The sequence below is a fragment of the Uloborus diversus genome, chromosome 4 (genome assembly GCF_026930045.1).
Source record: "Uloborus diversus isolate 005 chromosome 4, Udiv.v.3.1, whole genome shotgun sequence".
NCBI classification, from domain to species: domain Eukaryota; kingdom Metazoa; phylum Arthropoda; class Arachnida; order Araneae; family Uloboridae; genus Uloborus; species Uloborus diversus.
Window position 1 is genome coordinate 120,833,870 of NC_072734.1, and position 16,602 is coordinate 120,850,471.

The 16,602-nt window shown below is 33.1% G+C and overlaps 1 protein-coding gene across 1 annotated transcript in view; it reads left to right on the forward strand.

Annotated features, from left to right (window-relative positions):
- Nucleotides 1-16,602, forward strand: part of LOC129220802 (GTP-binding protein REM 1-like) — a 91,680-nt gene that overhangs the window by 20,751 nt on the left and 54,327 nt on the right. Inside the window, exon 2 of the mRNA XM_054855232.1 lies at nucleotides 8,853-9,004. Coding sequence (XP_054711207.1) covers nucleotides 8,853-9,004 — 152 coding nt within the window. The remainder of the gene's footprint in view (nucleotides 1-8,852; nucleotides 9,005-16,602) is intronic.

The window sequence follows — 16,602 nt, forward strand, 5'->3', positions numbered from 1 at the left end:
CTTTACATCACTTTCTGAGAGGGAAAACGGCTATGTCTTCTCTCGTCGAGTAGAGCTCATTAGTCTTGAAGTCGAGGTTGAAGTCATACTTCTTTAAAAAGTCCAATCCGAGAATGAAGGGGTCCGTGATATTAGCAACGAATGCCGTATGATGGTAAGTGGCATTTCCAAATACAATTTCTAAGTTTACTTTACCTTCAATCTCGATCTTGTCACCTGTCACAGTTTGGAGGGTAACGCAGGACGGCGTCCATAGAATGTTGAGTCCAAATTGACGAGCCACACCTGTTCTAATGATTGTAACATTGGCTCCAGTGTCAATAAACAGTTCGCAGGGAAACCCGTTTACATATGCGTAAACAAACTGTCCATTACTGCCGCCACTCGTCGATTAAATCTGGAAAAATTTAAGATGGGCCTCACTCCAATTTGCGACCTCCGCCCCGCGAGATTGCTATGGCTTAGTTTTCCTGGACCTAAGAGGGAGAGGTGCTCTTCCCTCTGGTTTCTTGGCGAACTTCAGTTTCTTCGTAAGTGACCCTCGCCGCCACATTTCCAGCACTTAAGTAGTTGTCGATTTTGGTTTTTGGGAGCCGAAATCCTTTTGAGGGTTCCTGCAATTTCTTTTATTTGCTTTTCAAGTTCAGCAAAGCTTGAAGAAACCGGATCTGGCTCATCAGTTTTCACGCCGCGGATTGAATGGCGATCCTTTCGGGTTGCTTGTTGGGCGGCCTCCAACTTCATCACATACACAACAGCAGAATTCAGGTCTTTAACATCCGCCATCCGTAGAGCTTTCTGGATTTCCGGATCTCGAACCCCGTCGATGTAGTAGTTGAGTGCCAGGTTGTCTCGAACATCCGCAGGACAGTCGCAAAAAGCAAGATGAGACAGTCTCTCAACGTCCGCCGCTAGCTCTTGCAGGGTTTCCCCGGTTTTCTGGAAACGGGACTTCAACTGGAGTCGGCTGAAATCTTTCTGGTACTTCTCACCGAAGCGAAGCTCCAACGCAGATGTGAGGGCGACGAAATCCAGGCGCTGTTAATCACAAAAATTATTATTATTTGCAAAATTTGTAACAATATTAATTGAAGGTATAGTTGTTGTCGCGGTATACGTCGGAAAAAAAACCTATTTTACTAAAAACATTTTGACAAAATGAACTTTTTTTAGGTTAACTTTTATTGAGTCAGTGAGAGCTTACTCTGGCGCAGCGGCATTCCCAGCAGGGGTGTCACCCGGGGCGAGAAAAGGAATTTGTGTTATAGTCCCTCCTCCCGAGGGAAAAAAAACATTAAATCTGTTTTATGAAAGGATATGAATTTCGTACAAGTTTCGGAGAGAACTAATTTTTTTTCCTGTGGTACAACGAAAGTTTAAATTAAAAGACAGGAATAAATAACAAACGTATTTTATGAAAAAAATTGTTCTAAACGCATATGTAAGCACCTCCTTCTCGCAATGGTGCTCTATTTTTGTTGAAATGTGATAAATTAAATATAATTAAAAATATATTGTGGGGATATTTCAGAATTAAAGTATTTACATAATTTTTATAAACTCGTAAATCCATTTCGGATGTAAGACCCTCCCCTGATGGTTGTCCCCCGGGACGTAACACCCTTCCGTCCACCCCCGTAGTGGTGCTAGTATCTAGTGTTATTAATTTTTATATGCGAACGAAGTTCCGTAAAGCGCTCTTGTCTCTACTTTTATTAACTAATACATCCACATTTGGCCAGTCGTGAGGCTATTGAACATCCATAAGCTCACTTATTTTGCATAGAAAAAGAGTTTCTTTGCAACCACGAAAAACGGGTAAACCACAATCTGCAATTTTGGGCAATTAAACGTTGTTATTCTTATTTTGCTTTTCAAGCACAAAGGTATTGATTCAACTTTGTTCAACGTTAATATTTACTTAGTTGCTTAAAGTTACCTCTTAAATGTTGCGTTGAAGCGGCATATGTTTACTACATTGACACTCTATCGTCCATCATCCATTTACCTCACGAATGTTATCTTCCGTTCGCTGCACAAAAAGTCATCATTCATCATTTCCCCTTCCCGGTTTGAAGCTTAAAACCCGCTAACTACTATACAACGATTTTTCTTACAACCCAAGTGGTCCACAGAGGGTAAAATCTTCGACATTTTAAGGTAAAAAAAAAAACTTCAAAGGGACGTTGTTTTCCTCCTCTTAACTCTTCTTTCCCGTTTTAGTTCAAAGTTAAAAAATGTTGATTAAAAAAAAATCTAGCTAATAGTATCGCAATCAGTGGCGGCTCGTGCCTTAATTTAGTGGGTGGGCCCGCAGTTATGTTTATGGGTCATTCTTCAAAAAGTGTAACTTTTCTGTCACACGGCTTTTACAGTAAAAACTTTAGGGAACAATTCATTTAACGATGATTTTTAATGTCATCAAAAATATATCTATTTAAACCTGACAACAATTTTTTAATTTTCTTTTTTAAGAAAATTTTTGGTTCACAACCTTCGTGGCGTGTCATACACCTTGTGTGACTGTTTTTGTTGCTTAATAACTTGTTTATTTAAAAGCAGTGATGTTCCCATCAATTTTCCTGAGGGTATACTCCCAGTAATCTACTAAGTACAATTTGTGTAACGTGAACATATACATAGTATGTCATAATATGAAAATTTATGATTTTTATTTTTGTTATTTATGAGTAAAATAATTGGAACTTAGCTGGGCCATTGTTTATGGTTATTTCTAGAAGGTAACTTTCTTGTAAGAATGAAAAAAAAAAAGAAAACAAAAGGTTTCGAAATTGAAAAATATTTTGCGTTCAAAAGTTACGTTTTCTGGAGAATGACCCTTATATTATATGTTTACACAGATAAAATGATGAAAACAATGGTTGGTAAACTAATGCTGAGGAACATAAAATGATACTTAAATCAGTTAATACAAACTTCAGATAGCCCTACAAAATTATACCACTTGATTTAATACTCCCAAACCTGTTTTTGTGCGGTGGATAAGAACCTCATAAAAACAAATTGTTCGTTTTAAAGATAACTTCGTTCATTTTAAAAAACATTTTATCTGTTTCATAAATAATTTCGTCAATTGAGTCCCAATCTGATTGAAATTTTCATATATCGCGGGAAAAAGAAATCACACAAAAAAATTGTACAAAAAGAAAGACCGCACAAAAACAGGTTTGTGTGTACATAGATTATACAGGGTGTTTCGTTTTAACCAACAAGACCTTCTTTTTTGCAACTGTTTGTCCAAGATGCATACTTCTAATTGCAAAAATGTTCAAAATCAAGTGCAAGGTTAAGGAATTGAAAGTTTGAAGCAAAAATAAGAATGAGTCAAATGATACAAAATTCAATTTTTTTATACGGGCCCTAGGTTCTCCAACTTATATTCAGGGAAGTCATCACCATTAAAATGTAATTCCAACACAAAAAGTTTGACATTAGTACGACCAATGTTCACCCAGATATGAAACGCAGCGTTTCGTGACTTACACCACTTCACACTCACTGTCAATAACACCTTTTGAGGGAAAATATAGCAGTTTAAAAAGGCTTAAAATTTTTGTGTGCAAATCTGGTTTTTCAAATTGATTAATGTTTTGTAGTGTTTTCGCGTATCACAGCATAAAATTTGCATTTGTTTTTGAATAGCATTAAAAAACATAAATACTTTGTTTTTTTAACTTTGACAACCTATCATTCTTCTGAAAGGACGATAAGTTCCTATCTCATTTCTATCTGGTCCCTTAAAACTTTAAACTCGAATATCTCCTTGAGTTTTGCTCGCATAAATGTCAAATTGTTTCTGTTAGTAATATATTTCAATTGAGATTATTTCCCTAAATGTAAGTTAGGAGACCTAGGGTCAGAATAAAAAGTTATTTTTAGTTTTTGACTCTTTTTTTTTTTCGCTTTAAACTTTTAGTATCTTAACTCAGCATCTGATTTTGAACATTTCTGCAATTGGAAGTATGCACCTTGAACAAACAGTTGCGAAAATGAAGGTCTTATTGGTTAAAACGGAACACCCTGCATATTTTAAATGAAACACTCGGCTTCCTTTAAGCGATCGAATTGATAATAATATTAACAGCAGTAATAATAATAATATGTTGTAATAAAAATATTAATCTCATCAACTGTGCCATTCCCCTCCCTCCAAGAGGGGTGGCACACCGTGAAACATTAAGGAACCAGACTCTCAAAAAGAGAAAGACCCCTTACCACTAAAAACACCCCCGTGAAAAATGGTTTTGCTTGGTGAATTAAATTATTTTCAGGACAGGCATAAAAAGGTATTCAACAATATTAAAAAAAAAAAAAAATACTTTAATTACAGTATACGCATCTTGACATAACAATTCAAGCAACTTTAAAATTAAAACATGGATAACTGACAAATAGCATCTAAAAGGTCCGTCTGAACAACAACAAAAATAAGTAAATGAAATAAAAGAAATAAACATAATATTTCTATTGCTGCATTTTTTACTAATCGACTTTCAAATTTAACTTATGTTTTATCATCATTATTAAATAATAATTTTGAGTAAGAGTGGTTGAAAAATTAATTACGGTCACACATATACCCTTAACAAAATATTTAATCGACTAGTTATAGGCACATTAGCTTGAAAGGATCTTAAATATTTTAATTAATGTCAAAACTATACCTATCCTATATGATAGAAAAAAAAGCTAAGGTACGTACCAATAGAACTGCGATCTGATGAAAAAGAGTAATGTAATTTCTACAGTGTCTCTCGACCTTTTTTGACATGCGGGCCTGAAAAAGATTTTCAAAAAAATTCACGCGGACTTGTACTGTTTTCTTGTTAACTTGTAAAAAAAAAATGTTCGCGAACCATTAAAAACTAATGAAAAAAAAAAATACGAACGGCTGAAGTTTTTTCCCCCTTCCTTTTTTACAAAGTAAAAATAATAATAAATGAATAAGTAAATATATAAATAAAACTCTATTAAATAACAGCTACACAAGTATTTAAATATTAAGACAAGAAGTAACTATGGTCAAAAAAATGGACACAATTTTTAAAAAAGCTACTGAGAAATCATAGAAAATTACGAAAATTAATCTTAAAACTGACGTAAAAGATCAAGTGTTGGATAATATTATCATTAGGTAATATGGAGTTTCCTTTCTTCTCCTATTTTTTTATTTTTTGCGTGGACGACCAAAAAAATCTGAGGATCAGCCTTTTTTTTTTTTTTTTCGCCGGTGCGTCAGACACCGGGCTGCTCTACTATTCGAAAAGAAAGTCCGTACACAGAAATTTTGAGAATAAGCATCTCTAACTCCAAAAACAAACAAATAACTAAAAAAATTATGCATGCGTTGTAAAACAAATGTACGGAATCTCATGAAACCGGCAATCTCCATGCCTTATATATATATATATATATATATATATATATATATATATATATATATATATATATATATATATATATATATATATATATATATATATATATATATATATATATATATATATATATATAGTAATAGCTGTTGAAGAGGAAAAAATTAATATAAAAAAAAAAGAAAAAAACAGAAGCGGAACGGTATGATAAAAGGTTTTCCCTGACATATGGGCATGGGCAGCCGATTTTCTGCCCTTTTACATGTTATTCTAGTGAGCGACGTTTCTAGACTCTTCTCCGCTGACCTCCACTCTTCCCTCCAAACCGCTATAGACAACTACGATTTCGTTTGGGCTCGGCGAATTTTGCCCACCCTTGAGTTGCAATGATTTCCTTCGGGTGTTATCACCCGCCGTTTTTCGCTTTCTGATTCAGTCATTGCGATTGGCTAAGGGCAGAGGCGTGACTCTTAGTTTCGGGGGCAGCTTCACGCGAGCCCGCAGCTCCCAAAACTGTGCACAGCGCTAAAATTAATGGGATTTAAAAACTTTCTGGTTATGTTTAGAGATATGCGGAGAGGGGGGTGGGCTAGATGTTTGAAATCTGTTGTGCGCCTTACTTTTTACTTTTTTTAACTGAAACACAAAACGATATTTTTGTTAATAATGTATTTTATCAATTACAATTTTTTGGGTGGGCCGGGCCCACCCTGCCCATAGCGACGAGCCGCCCCTGATCGCAATTTAATTCAAAAGTGTTGCTCCATGTTCATTTTTGGGGAATCAGGAAGAAGAAATATCTTACCCCATTATTAAAATAAAAGATTTTGTAAAATCATCTCTCAAGCCTAGTGTTTTGTGCAGTGTTGCAGTAGCGTAACGTGAGGGAGCAGGTTTATACAGCATTACTCTCTGATTCATAATACATACATATAAATAAATAAATAAATACATAAATAAATAAATAAATAAATAAATATATATATATATATATATATATATATATATATATATATATATATATATATATATATATATATATATATATATATATATATATATATATATATATATATATATATATATATATATATATATATATATATATATATACGCACACACATACACACACACACAGGGTGTTCCATTTTAATATGCAAGACCTTTATTTTCGAACCGTTAGTCCTAGATGCATATTTTCAATTGCAAAATTGTTCAAAATCAGATGCAGGGTTAAGGTATTGAAAGTTTGAAGCAAAAATAAAAATGAATCAAAAAATATAAAATCTAATTTTTAATACGAGTCCTAGGGCCCTTAACTTATACTTAGGGAAATAATCTCCATTGAAAGGTATTGCAAAAAAAAAAAAAAAAGACAGTTGTGCGGCCAAAACTCAGGGAGATATTAGAGTTCACAATTTTAAGGGACCATATAGAAGATGAGATCGGAATTTATCGCCCTCTCAAAGGAATGATAGGTTGTCGAAGTAAAAAACGAAACATTTATATTTTTCATTGCTATTCAAAAATAAATGCAAATTTTATGCCATGATACGCAAAAACACATTACAAAACTTCAATCAATTTGAAGAACCAAACTCTATGCACACATATAATTTTAAACCCTTGTTAACGGCTATATTTTCCCCGAAAAGGTGTTATTAACATTGAGTGTAAAACGGTTAAGTCACAAAGCACTGCGTTTCATATTTCGGTGAATATTGGTCGTACTAATGTCAACCGTTTTGTGTTGGAATTATTTTTTCAATGGAGATTATTTCCTTGAACATAAAGAGGGGGTCCTAGGTCCCGCATAAAAAGTTGAATTTTGTATTGTTTGACTCATTTTTTTTTTATTTTTGCTTCAAACTTTCAAGATCTTAAACTTGCATCTGATTTTGAACGTTTTTGCAATTCGAAGTATGCATCTAGGACTAATGGTTGCGAAAATAGATGTCTTGCAGGTTAAAACGGAACACCCTGTATATATATATATATATATATATATATATATATATATATATATATATATATATATATACACACACAGAGTATTCCGTTTTAACTTGCAAGACATTTATTTTCGCAACCGTTAGTCCTAGATGTATAGTTCCAGTTGGAACAACGTTCAAAATCATATGCAGAAACAAGATATTGAAAGTTTGAAGTAAAAATAAAAATAAGTCAAAAAATACAAAATTTAACTTTTTGTACGGGCTCCTGGTCCCTGAACTTATGTTTAGGGAAAAATTCTCTGTTAAAAAGTAGTTCCAACAAAAAAGTTTGAAATTTAGTACAACCAATATTCACCGAGATATGAAACACAGCGTTTTGTGACTTACACTACTTTTCACTCGTCGTCAATACTGTAAAACCTGTCTACAACGATACTGTTGGGACCTAAAAAAAATATCGTAATAGACAGGTTATCGTTATAACAGTTTGATTATTCATGCTGACATTTTGCTGTTGCCAAAAAATTGTTATAGACAGGTTATCGTTATAGACAGTATCGCTATACAGAGGTTTCACTGTAACACTTTTTGGGGGAAACTGTAGCTGTTAGCAAGTGTTTAAAATTATATGTGTGCATAGAATGGTTTTTCAAAGTGTTCGAGATTTCGTAGTGTGTTTTTGCGTATCACGGCATAACACCTGCATTTATTTTTGAATAGCTAGAAAAATATAAATACTTTGCTTTTCTTACTATGACGACCTCTCATTCTTCTCATAGGGCGATAAGTTCTAATCTCATCTTCTGTATGGTCCCTTAAAACTTTAAACCGCAGTATCTCCTTGAGTTTTGGTCGCACAAATGTAAAGTTTTTGTCTCAGCAATAGTTTTCAATGGAAAATCTCTCTCTAAATATTAGTCACAGGGTACTTAAAGTTCGTATAAAAAGTTAAATTTTGTATTTTTTGACTCACTTTTATTTTTGCTTCGCACTTTCATTATTTTAACTCTGCATCTGATTTTGAACATTTCTGCAATTGGAAGTTTTCATCTAGGACTAACGGTTGCGAAAAAAAAAAGATCTTGCATGTTAAAACGTATATATATATATACAGTACGTAAGCACATACGGATTAAAGGTGAATGAATATCTTTGTGCAAAAAAAATAAAACAAGAAACAACAACGTTTAATTGAAAAAAATCAGATTACAACATACATGTGTTTCGGTTTTACAGTGAATCCCTCTTTCAACGAAAAAGGAGTGAGCTTATGGATGAAAAAACATCTGATGAAAGGGTCGGATGTCTTAAAATGTGGTATGAAAGAAGTTCCACCTTTGTTTCCTATTTGTTTTCTGGACAGTCATCTGAAAATGTGAAAATGGTGAGCAAATAAATGAGGAGCTACGGAGAAAGAGTTATGGAAGTTGATGGTGTGGAAGACCAGTTAAGAATTTGGCAGGTTTTTACAAACAGGGTTTTTTGACCTAATTGGATCTAGAGAACAGCGGTAAGGAGGCAGCTTCATCTTTTGTATCCTGGTGGCTTTCTTGCAGATCATCTGAAGTTGAGCAGGATGACAGCTGCGGGGAAAGTGTCAAGAAGGAAACTGATGGCAGTGAGAGAAGATTCGAGAAGTTGATAGGCTATAGAGTTCGTCTTTGCTGACTTAATTAGATTTGGTGGGAATTTGGAGAAAATAAGAGAATTAAAGGCTTGGGCTTACTTTTTTCTTTGGTTTCAACAGCATCAGCAGTATACGAAACTTGAAAATCTTTATATGCATAAATGTTTATGTCTAGAATTTTAATTGAAGAGAAAAGGTACCCAAAAATTGTCGGATAAGACGATAAACAAGCAATTCATTCATCATCTTTCCCGTTCAGTCATTTGTTGTCTTACCATATTCTGCCGTTTTTTTTTTTTTTTTTTTTTGAGTTTGTTTTTCACTACTGTACTGTATCGTAAACATCCTGCATCACGTAAGGTTTTTGCATTACAACTTGTATTTTACGAAAAATTAATGGAAGAAAATAATAACTTACTGTCGTTGAGTAATTCCTTGCGTAGTAAAGTCAAAAAATTACATTCGCGGGCAAGAAAAAATTATCTTGCTGGTTACGACTCGCAAAACTATCCATTCTGACATCCTTTGCAGTGAACGTACACCTAAGTATCAAAAAGTACTAGGACAGATGTTAGTATCGATGATAGAATTACGTTAAATTCGTCACCTTATCCGATTCGTCATCTTACTCTCCTTTAAAGTATACCACAAACATTTTCCAGTTAAAAAAGTCCAATTAACAATGTTTTTTTCTAACTAGTAAAGACGAGAAAGCAATAAGTTACTTATTCATCGTATCTTCTTCTACGAAGATTACATTATAAGAAAAGTGTTTTCCTTTTTTTCAGCGCCCATACCAGGAAATACTACTGTATCCGTTGCCCTAGATAACGAAGAAGCTGACCTCAACTGCATCGAATCAAGGTGTATGGTGGTGAGAAAATTTCTCTTAATTTACTCTTATAAAATAAAAATGTTAATATGCCAGTGGGGTAACGGCATCAGTAACAGACATGCTTAAGACATCGCTCTCAGGTTAACTCAATTTTCTGAGTCTTATAATGAATTTAGACTTTTAAAACTATTTTTCTCTCAAGCGACTACATCTTATCTAACGTTTGGCTGCTTCTGGATCCTCCGAATTAGTTAATTCTATTTTTATTTACTTAATTTTGAAAATAAGGTCCGACCCCCCCCCCCCTAGTAACAGAATCTGAAAATTCTGATGATACTCAGTAAGAGATAGGATGAGGAAAGGATGAGTAATGAACAGAATACCCATTTTTCTCTTGAAAATGGGCAAAAGTTTTTTTTATCTTTAGATCTAAATCGTAATTAAATTCAAATGAACATGAAACACCGACAGACCTCGTGATGGCAGTTCATAACCTTTCACCAATATCTTGAAAAGACCAACTGAGTCATAAAATTCACGCTGATAACTCTAGATGGTTGCACCCTATTCATGGGTCGCAGCAACATCAGTTTTACCCGTCAAAAATTCATATTATTCAAATCCAAACTTATGACTGTCTAAAACTGTATACTTGACTGGCACTGGTGCGTTAACCAAAACTTGATAATTTTTGACGAAATTATTTCAGTAAAAATGAAGGCATTATCGGTAGAAAGACTCGCATGTGTATTTTTCCTCATTCCTCCAAAGAGAATAAGTGTTATCGTTCTAACGAAACGGAACCACACTCTCTTGCTTATGTAAAAACCGTGCATTACTTGAAACTCCTTTATTTTTGGTTGTCCCTAAAAGCGTAAAAGCAGTATGAGGATATTGTCCCACAATGAGTAACGGGGGGGGGGGGGGGAGAGTGCGTACCAATAGAGTAACGTAATCCTTTTCAAGGGAGAATGCTAAACATTGAACTTTATAAAAGTTGATTAAAATTTTATTTTAGGGTAAGCTATAATTGCAGCACCAATTAGCATTATTAATATATGGATATTTAAGTCGTTTAAAACTATAATAATAACAATAATAATAATAACAATACTACTAATAATAATAATTTGAGGGAGAGAGTGTTCTTTGCAATTTTTCTTTGAGCCGAACTTTTTCTGACACATTATTTCAATATTTCATGAAACAGATGCCGAAGCAACGCTTGAATGGAAAAGAATTCACACATCGTACAAATATTTTATTGAACCTCAATTTTTACGTATATCAGTTCAATTCATGAAGGCATTCTATAAGCTTTTTGAATGCATATATGTTCAGAGAATGCCATGGATTGACGAAGCAAATTTTAATCCCCCAAATTAGCTAGAAAAAGAGATAGTTGTCGGACGCACTATTTTACATGTCCCAAACATTTTTCTATTGCGTTAAGGTTCGTCCTTTTGCTGGGCAGCTAGAAAGGTGCTAGAAGTCAGATTGATGTACATTGAACCAATTTTAAGAGCTTCTTGCGTCTCTAGAAACATCAGGTCACCTCTTCCATATCAGCAGATTGTGATTCACATCATGACTTTCTCATCAGACCCGTACATGGTGTGAAAAAATAAAATGTGGCATTCTTACCACATTCAACGTTTCCCCTCATTGAAAAACAAGATGTATCGTATTTCATTCGACAAGATAACCACTTCCAGTCCTTTGAGCTACAATGTTGTCTTTCCTACCACCCTGCAAACTCATTCTGGCATTTCGGACAGAAATGAGAGCATAGGCGGATTTAGGACTGAGTTCCTGGGGGGGGGGGGGAGGGGGCAGGATTTTTTTTAGCAACATTTTTATTGCCCCCCTTCCACTCTCATGTTTTTGTCCTTTTCCTGTGATGCATAAGTCCATGCTTTACTTTTTGTGTGTCGTTAATGTGTGTTTTCATGCTGTCCTTTTTGAATTGACCTTAAGAGAGGAAGCCGGTATCAAGGGAGTAATGCAGGGCTCCCTTTTAAGTGGGAAATAGAATATCTCCAATTTTAGGCGGCCGGGGGTTTCTCCTCCGCAGGAAATTTTGTAAAATGGATATAAAATTCTGCATTTTGAAACCTTTTAGAGGTTAATTGGATAGACATAGAAATTGATACACACACTAGATTACACACTTGTACAGTTTAGTTCAAACTTTGTAAGAAATAGATATTTTAAGTTTGAAAGAAAAAATAAACTATAGATTTCTCATTACAACAACCTTTTTTTAATTATAAGTAGAGTGCAGAAAACGAAAAGGAATAGAGGTAGTGCATCATTTTTTTCCCCCTGGCTAAAAAGATTAACAATCTGCAGTAGAAGTAATTAGAGCCCATTTTGCTTAGGATTTTCAAAGTCGTATCTAATTATTTTTAAGGACTCTAGAATAAGTAAAATAAATAAAATTATTTAATGCACTTCATTTGTACTTTCCAGTCTCTGATATTTTAGTACTTGATTGTAAATTTTTACAGTCCTGTTCTAACTTTGAGAAATAGCTGTTTTAAATTTAAAAGAGATAAGTAACCAGTGATTTCTCATGACAGCAACTTTTCTTCAGTTGCAAATGGGGCAGAAAATGAAAAGAAATAGAAGTAGTGTATTGTGTATTTTTTTCCGTGCTAAACAGATAGACAATATGCAGAAGAAGTAAGATAAAAGCAATCAATACAAAAGAATTTCCAAATTACTACATTCGGGATTGAATAACTAGCAAGATATGAAACATATGAGTCACAAAAATTTATTTCAAATAATGTTACAAAACGTGAGAACCATGATTTTAAAATTTTTAATACAGGATGTGGCAAGGAGCTGAATTTGACATATTTTGGCATTCCTCCCCCTCTACCACTTGTTAGACATTTTAAAATTTAAGGTTTGTAGTCACACGTTTTGAAATATTCAAGGTTTTCAACCACTTAAAAATGAAATTAGTTTTTTTAAGCAATTTCTATTTTTTAAGGAACGAATCATGAAATTTTTTTGGGAGTTAGGGACCCACTTCCAAAGCAGGGGCCCTAAGCAATAGCTTGTTTATCTTATAGGCAAATTCGGCTCTGTTTGTAATTCCCTCTTACCTGCAAATTTTTGCTTGATTTTTTGTAATTTTTACGAAAATCCGTCAGTTTTTACGGTTAAAGGATTTTTGCAATTTTACCAATCTTTGTTAGGTTTTAATGAACTTTTATAAAATTTCAGCAGAATTTTCCAAAACTTTTGATGACTCAATTATTTAGATTTCAATAATGGCAAGGACTGACTCACTTAGACTTAGATGATTATGACTAACCTTACTTTTTAAACAGTATTTATAAAGTAAGTAAAATTGTACTCTCCCTCCAAGTAAAAAGATTCATTTAATCAGAACACTCAGATAACTGAAATTTATTCAGTTTGCGATACTATTTATTCTCTCTCTCTTCTTAAAACAGAGAGAGAGAAGGAAAAAAAAAACTATGCTTTTTAGAATTTCTTAAAGGGCCAATTAATCTACTAAGAACATAAATATTATGCACAAATATACTTGAAATGTGGACACAAATCATAACGAGTAGATCGTTCTGCTAGCGAGAATGGGAGCGGGGGGAGTTTTCCCCCCTTTGCTTTAGGTTCTAATTTGTCAAAATAATAGTCAATTATTATAAGTGTTGCAGCTTAATGTAAAGCTCATTTAGCCTATATTTTCATTCATATACTTGCCCAAATGGTTTTCAGTCCAAAATAGTGAATTCAGACACGTTTTTAGCACCCCAGTGACAGCTGTTTTATTTGTATTTAATGTTCGTTTTTTTTCCCCTTTTCTTTTCTCCCATCAGAAAATGACATTCGCTTTTCTCTTCATTTTCATTAAACTATTCGAAAAAGAAAAAGTCATGATTTTTTTGTTTTAAGATTTTGGAAGATATGTTGTTATTACATAAAGTCTGCCCAAAACTGGGGGTCATTGCCCCCTATGCCGCCCCTTATAAATCCATCCATACCCTTCTGAAATATTCAATATATATATATATATATATATATATATATATATATATATATATATATATATATATATATATATATATATATTAATTTTTGGAAAATGTGTTGTTACTACATAAAGTCCTCCCAAAACTAGGGGGGGGGGCATTGCCCCCTCTGCCCCCCCATAAATCCGCCCATGAATGAGAGGTTTCCTCACAGGCATTAGACTATACATCCCCATCCTCTGCAATTCTCTGAAAATGGTTCGCTCCAAAACCAGTTGGGAAAAACCTTGGTTGAAGGTTTTTCATCAGCTGAAGCAAACCAGTCCTTTTCCGTCTTACAACTCGTATTAAACGACGTCAATGAAGTTGCGAGAAACAACAGAAATATATCCCTACAAATATCTCAGAAGCAGAAAGGTCAACATTGCTAACGTTTTCGAGCATTTTGAATATCTTGTTCTTTGGAGACGATTCAGAGATTCGTAGTCGATAGTAGGTACAAGTTAGGAGAGTCTTAGCTTAATCAAGCTTGATTCATAACTTAATAAAAATAAAAGCCGTTCTTGTTGTCTATTAGAGTTAGACGGAGTCTTGCAGCATTAAGTAAAAAGCAAGTGAGCTAAACTTCAAGAAGAATAAAATATTGGTTTTCCTCTACTCTCTATCTTTTAACGTGTAGCCTTAGGAGTATCACGCTCTATGTTGCTTGGAAAGAGATATTTCAGATTCATCCAGAATGCGGGGAATCGATCTTAATAAAAGGTTGCCTGTTACTGGATGGTTATTGATTAAACAACGTTCTTGTATGACATTTTTTAAAAACCTTTTTTTTTAATTTAAAATAAGTCGAAAAATTCAGACTTGATTTCCTGAAGGATTTAAAAAATAAACTGTGTTCAGTTGAAACATTCATTTGTTACTCAACTAATAGAGGAGCTAAAATTCTTAGAGCACGAAAAAAAAAAGGTTGAAAGAGATAATTTTTAATTAAAACACACATCGATATGAAAAAAAAATATATAACGTAATTGCAATCAAAGTTTTTGAATAATGTGCACTGGAAAAAAAACTTAATAGTTATTAATTAACCCGCTATTGCCAATACTACTCCAAAGGAGTAATATATAGAAAATCGAATCATAATATAGTTTTTCGAGGTTTTTTAAATTTTTTTTGCATACTCCATGATTACATTAATTTTGATTCGCATTTGATAAATTCAGGTATTTTAGACATTCCCAACTCATATTTTTAATTTTGAAAGGCATTTTCAGTTGGTCCTTAAAACAACTTGTTAAATTTTCAATGCAAAAAATAAAAACAAGTAAAAACAAATAAAATAAATAAAAAAATAAAAAATAAAATAAAATAAAAATAAACTTACCAAGAGAACTTTATATCATAAAGAGGCTGAGGTTGTCATCTTCAGTTTTCTTCGAGCTTAATAATTTTTATTTAACACAAGAACATTTGACGTATATCAATAAATGAAATCAACCATACAGCTTAATTTTTCAACATTCTTTTCAAAAATTCTAATCAGTTTTTGATAGAACTTCTTAAAGAAATATAATTTTACTAGTAGAAAGGAAAATTAGGTCAACTCGTATAAAACAGGACTAACGCCAGCTGTTCCTATTGAGTAATAAAATCTTAATTATTTTATGCTACCCCAAAGTCAAACTATATCGTGCAAACTTCTTCCTGCACAACCGATGGAATTGAGACAGAAAACTGACTTTATTGTCCAAAACTCATTACCTAGCAGAAAATTTCCCAAAAGACGAGTTAAGCAATGTTAGAAGTCGCTAATGTTCGGGTGGTAGGTGGGATATTACTATTACTCTGACGCAGCAGTTTCCTTCCGTCTTGAAACTATACTTTGTATCTAAGTTGGGAAATCTTGATACGGTAAATGATTAAATGGGCATGCTTAAGGTTTTTTTTTTTTTTCAACTTTGATACAAATGTTGCAGTTTTAATTCATGGGAAAAATTTATTCTCACGGTGTTAGAACTTCAAAATTGCACTTTTATAGCTGTAATATTCTTTTTATTAATTTTCAATATTTTGAAAAACTAGAATACATTAGTTTGACTAGTTATGGTCCTAGTCGTTTAGTTATGTTAGTTATGATTATACTAAAAACTAGTCATTGTCATGCTGGCTGAATTCAACTATTTTCAGGAAATACACAAAAGAAGTTTTCAACAACATTAAAACATTTATTTTTCTTGCAAATATAATATCGGTGAATGTGGGGCAAATTGAAATAGCTGGGCAAAGTGAAATGGTGAAATATTTACTCTACTTTTAGCGCCACCTATCTGGTAATATTTTAACTCTATAGTGGCAAATGTTTGCTATTCCAGTCAGGAAGGAAAAAAATACCACCGAAGATTAAAGCATATGATAATCCAGGCAATTTTGAAAAATTGATACTAAAAAGTCAAAAACTACTTTGTTATTTCAAAATGATAAAGTTGTTGCTATTAACATTTTAAATATTAATTGAGCCCTTCTAATACTCTGTGGGATATTTATTTAGTTAATTTTAAGCTTATTTGTATTTTAAATATTTTCTATAATCAGTCAAGTTCATGCGGTTTATCATTTGTTAAAATTTAGCTTACATTTGATTATCAATTCTAAATAAAACCTTTGAGTAAGAACAACCAAAAAATTACTTATTTTCTGGTGTGGGGTCCATTTTTAAGACAATTTATTTGTGTTTTCATTCAAGAAAATGCAAAGTAATTGATGACATTGTTAAGTTGGAATA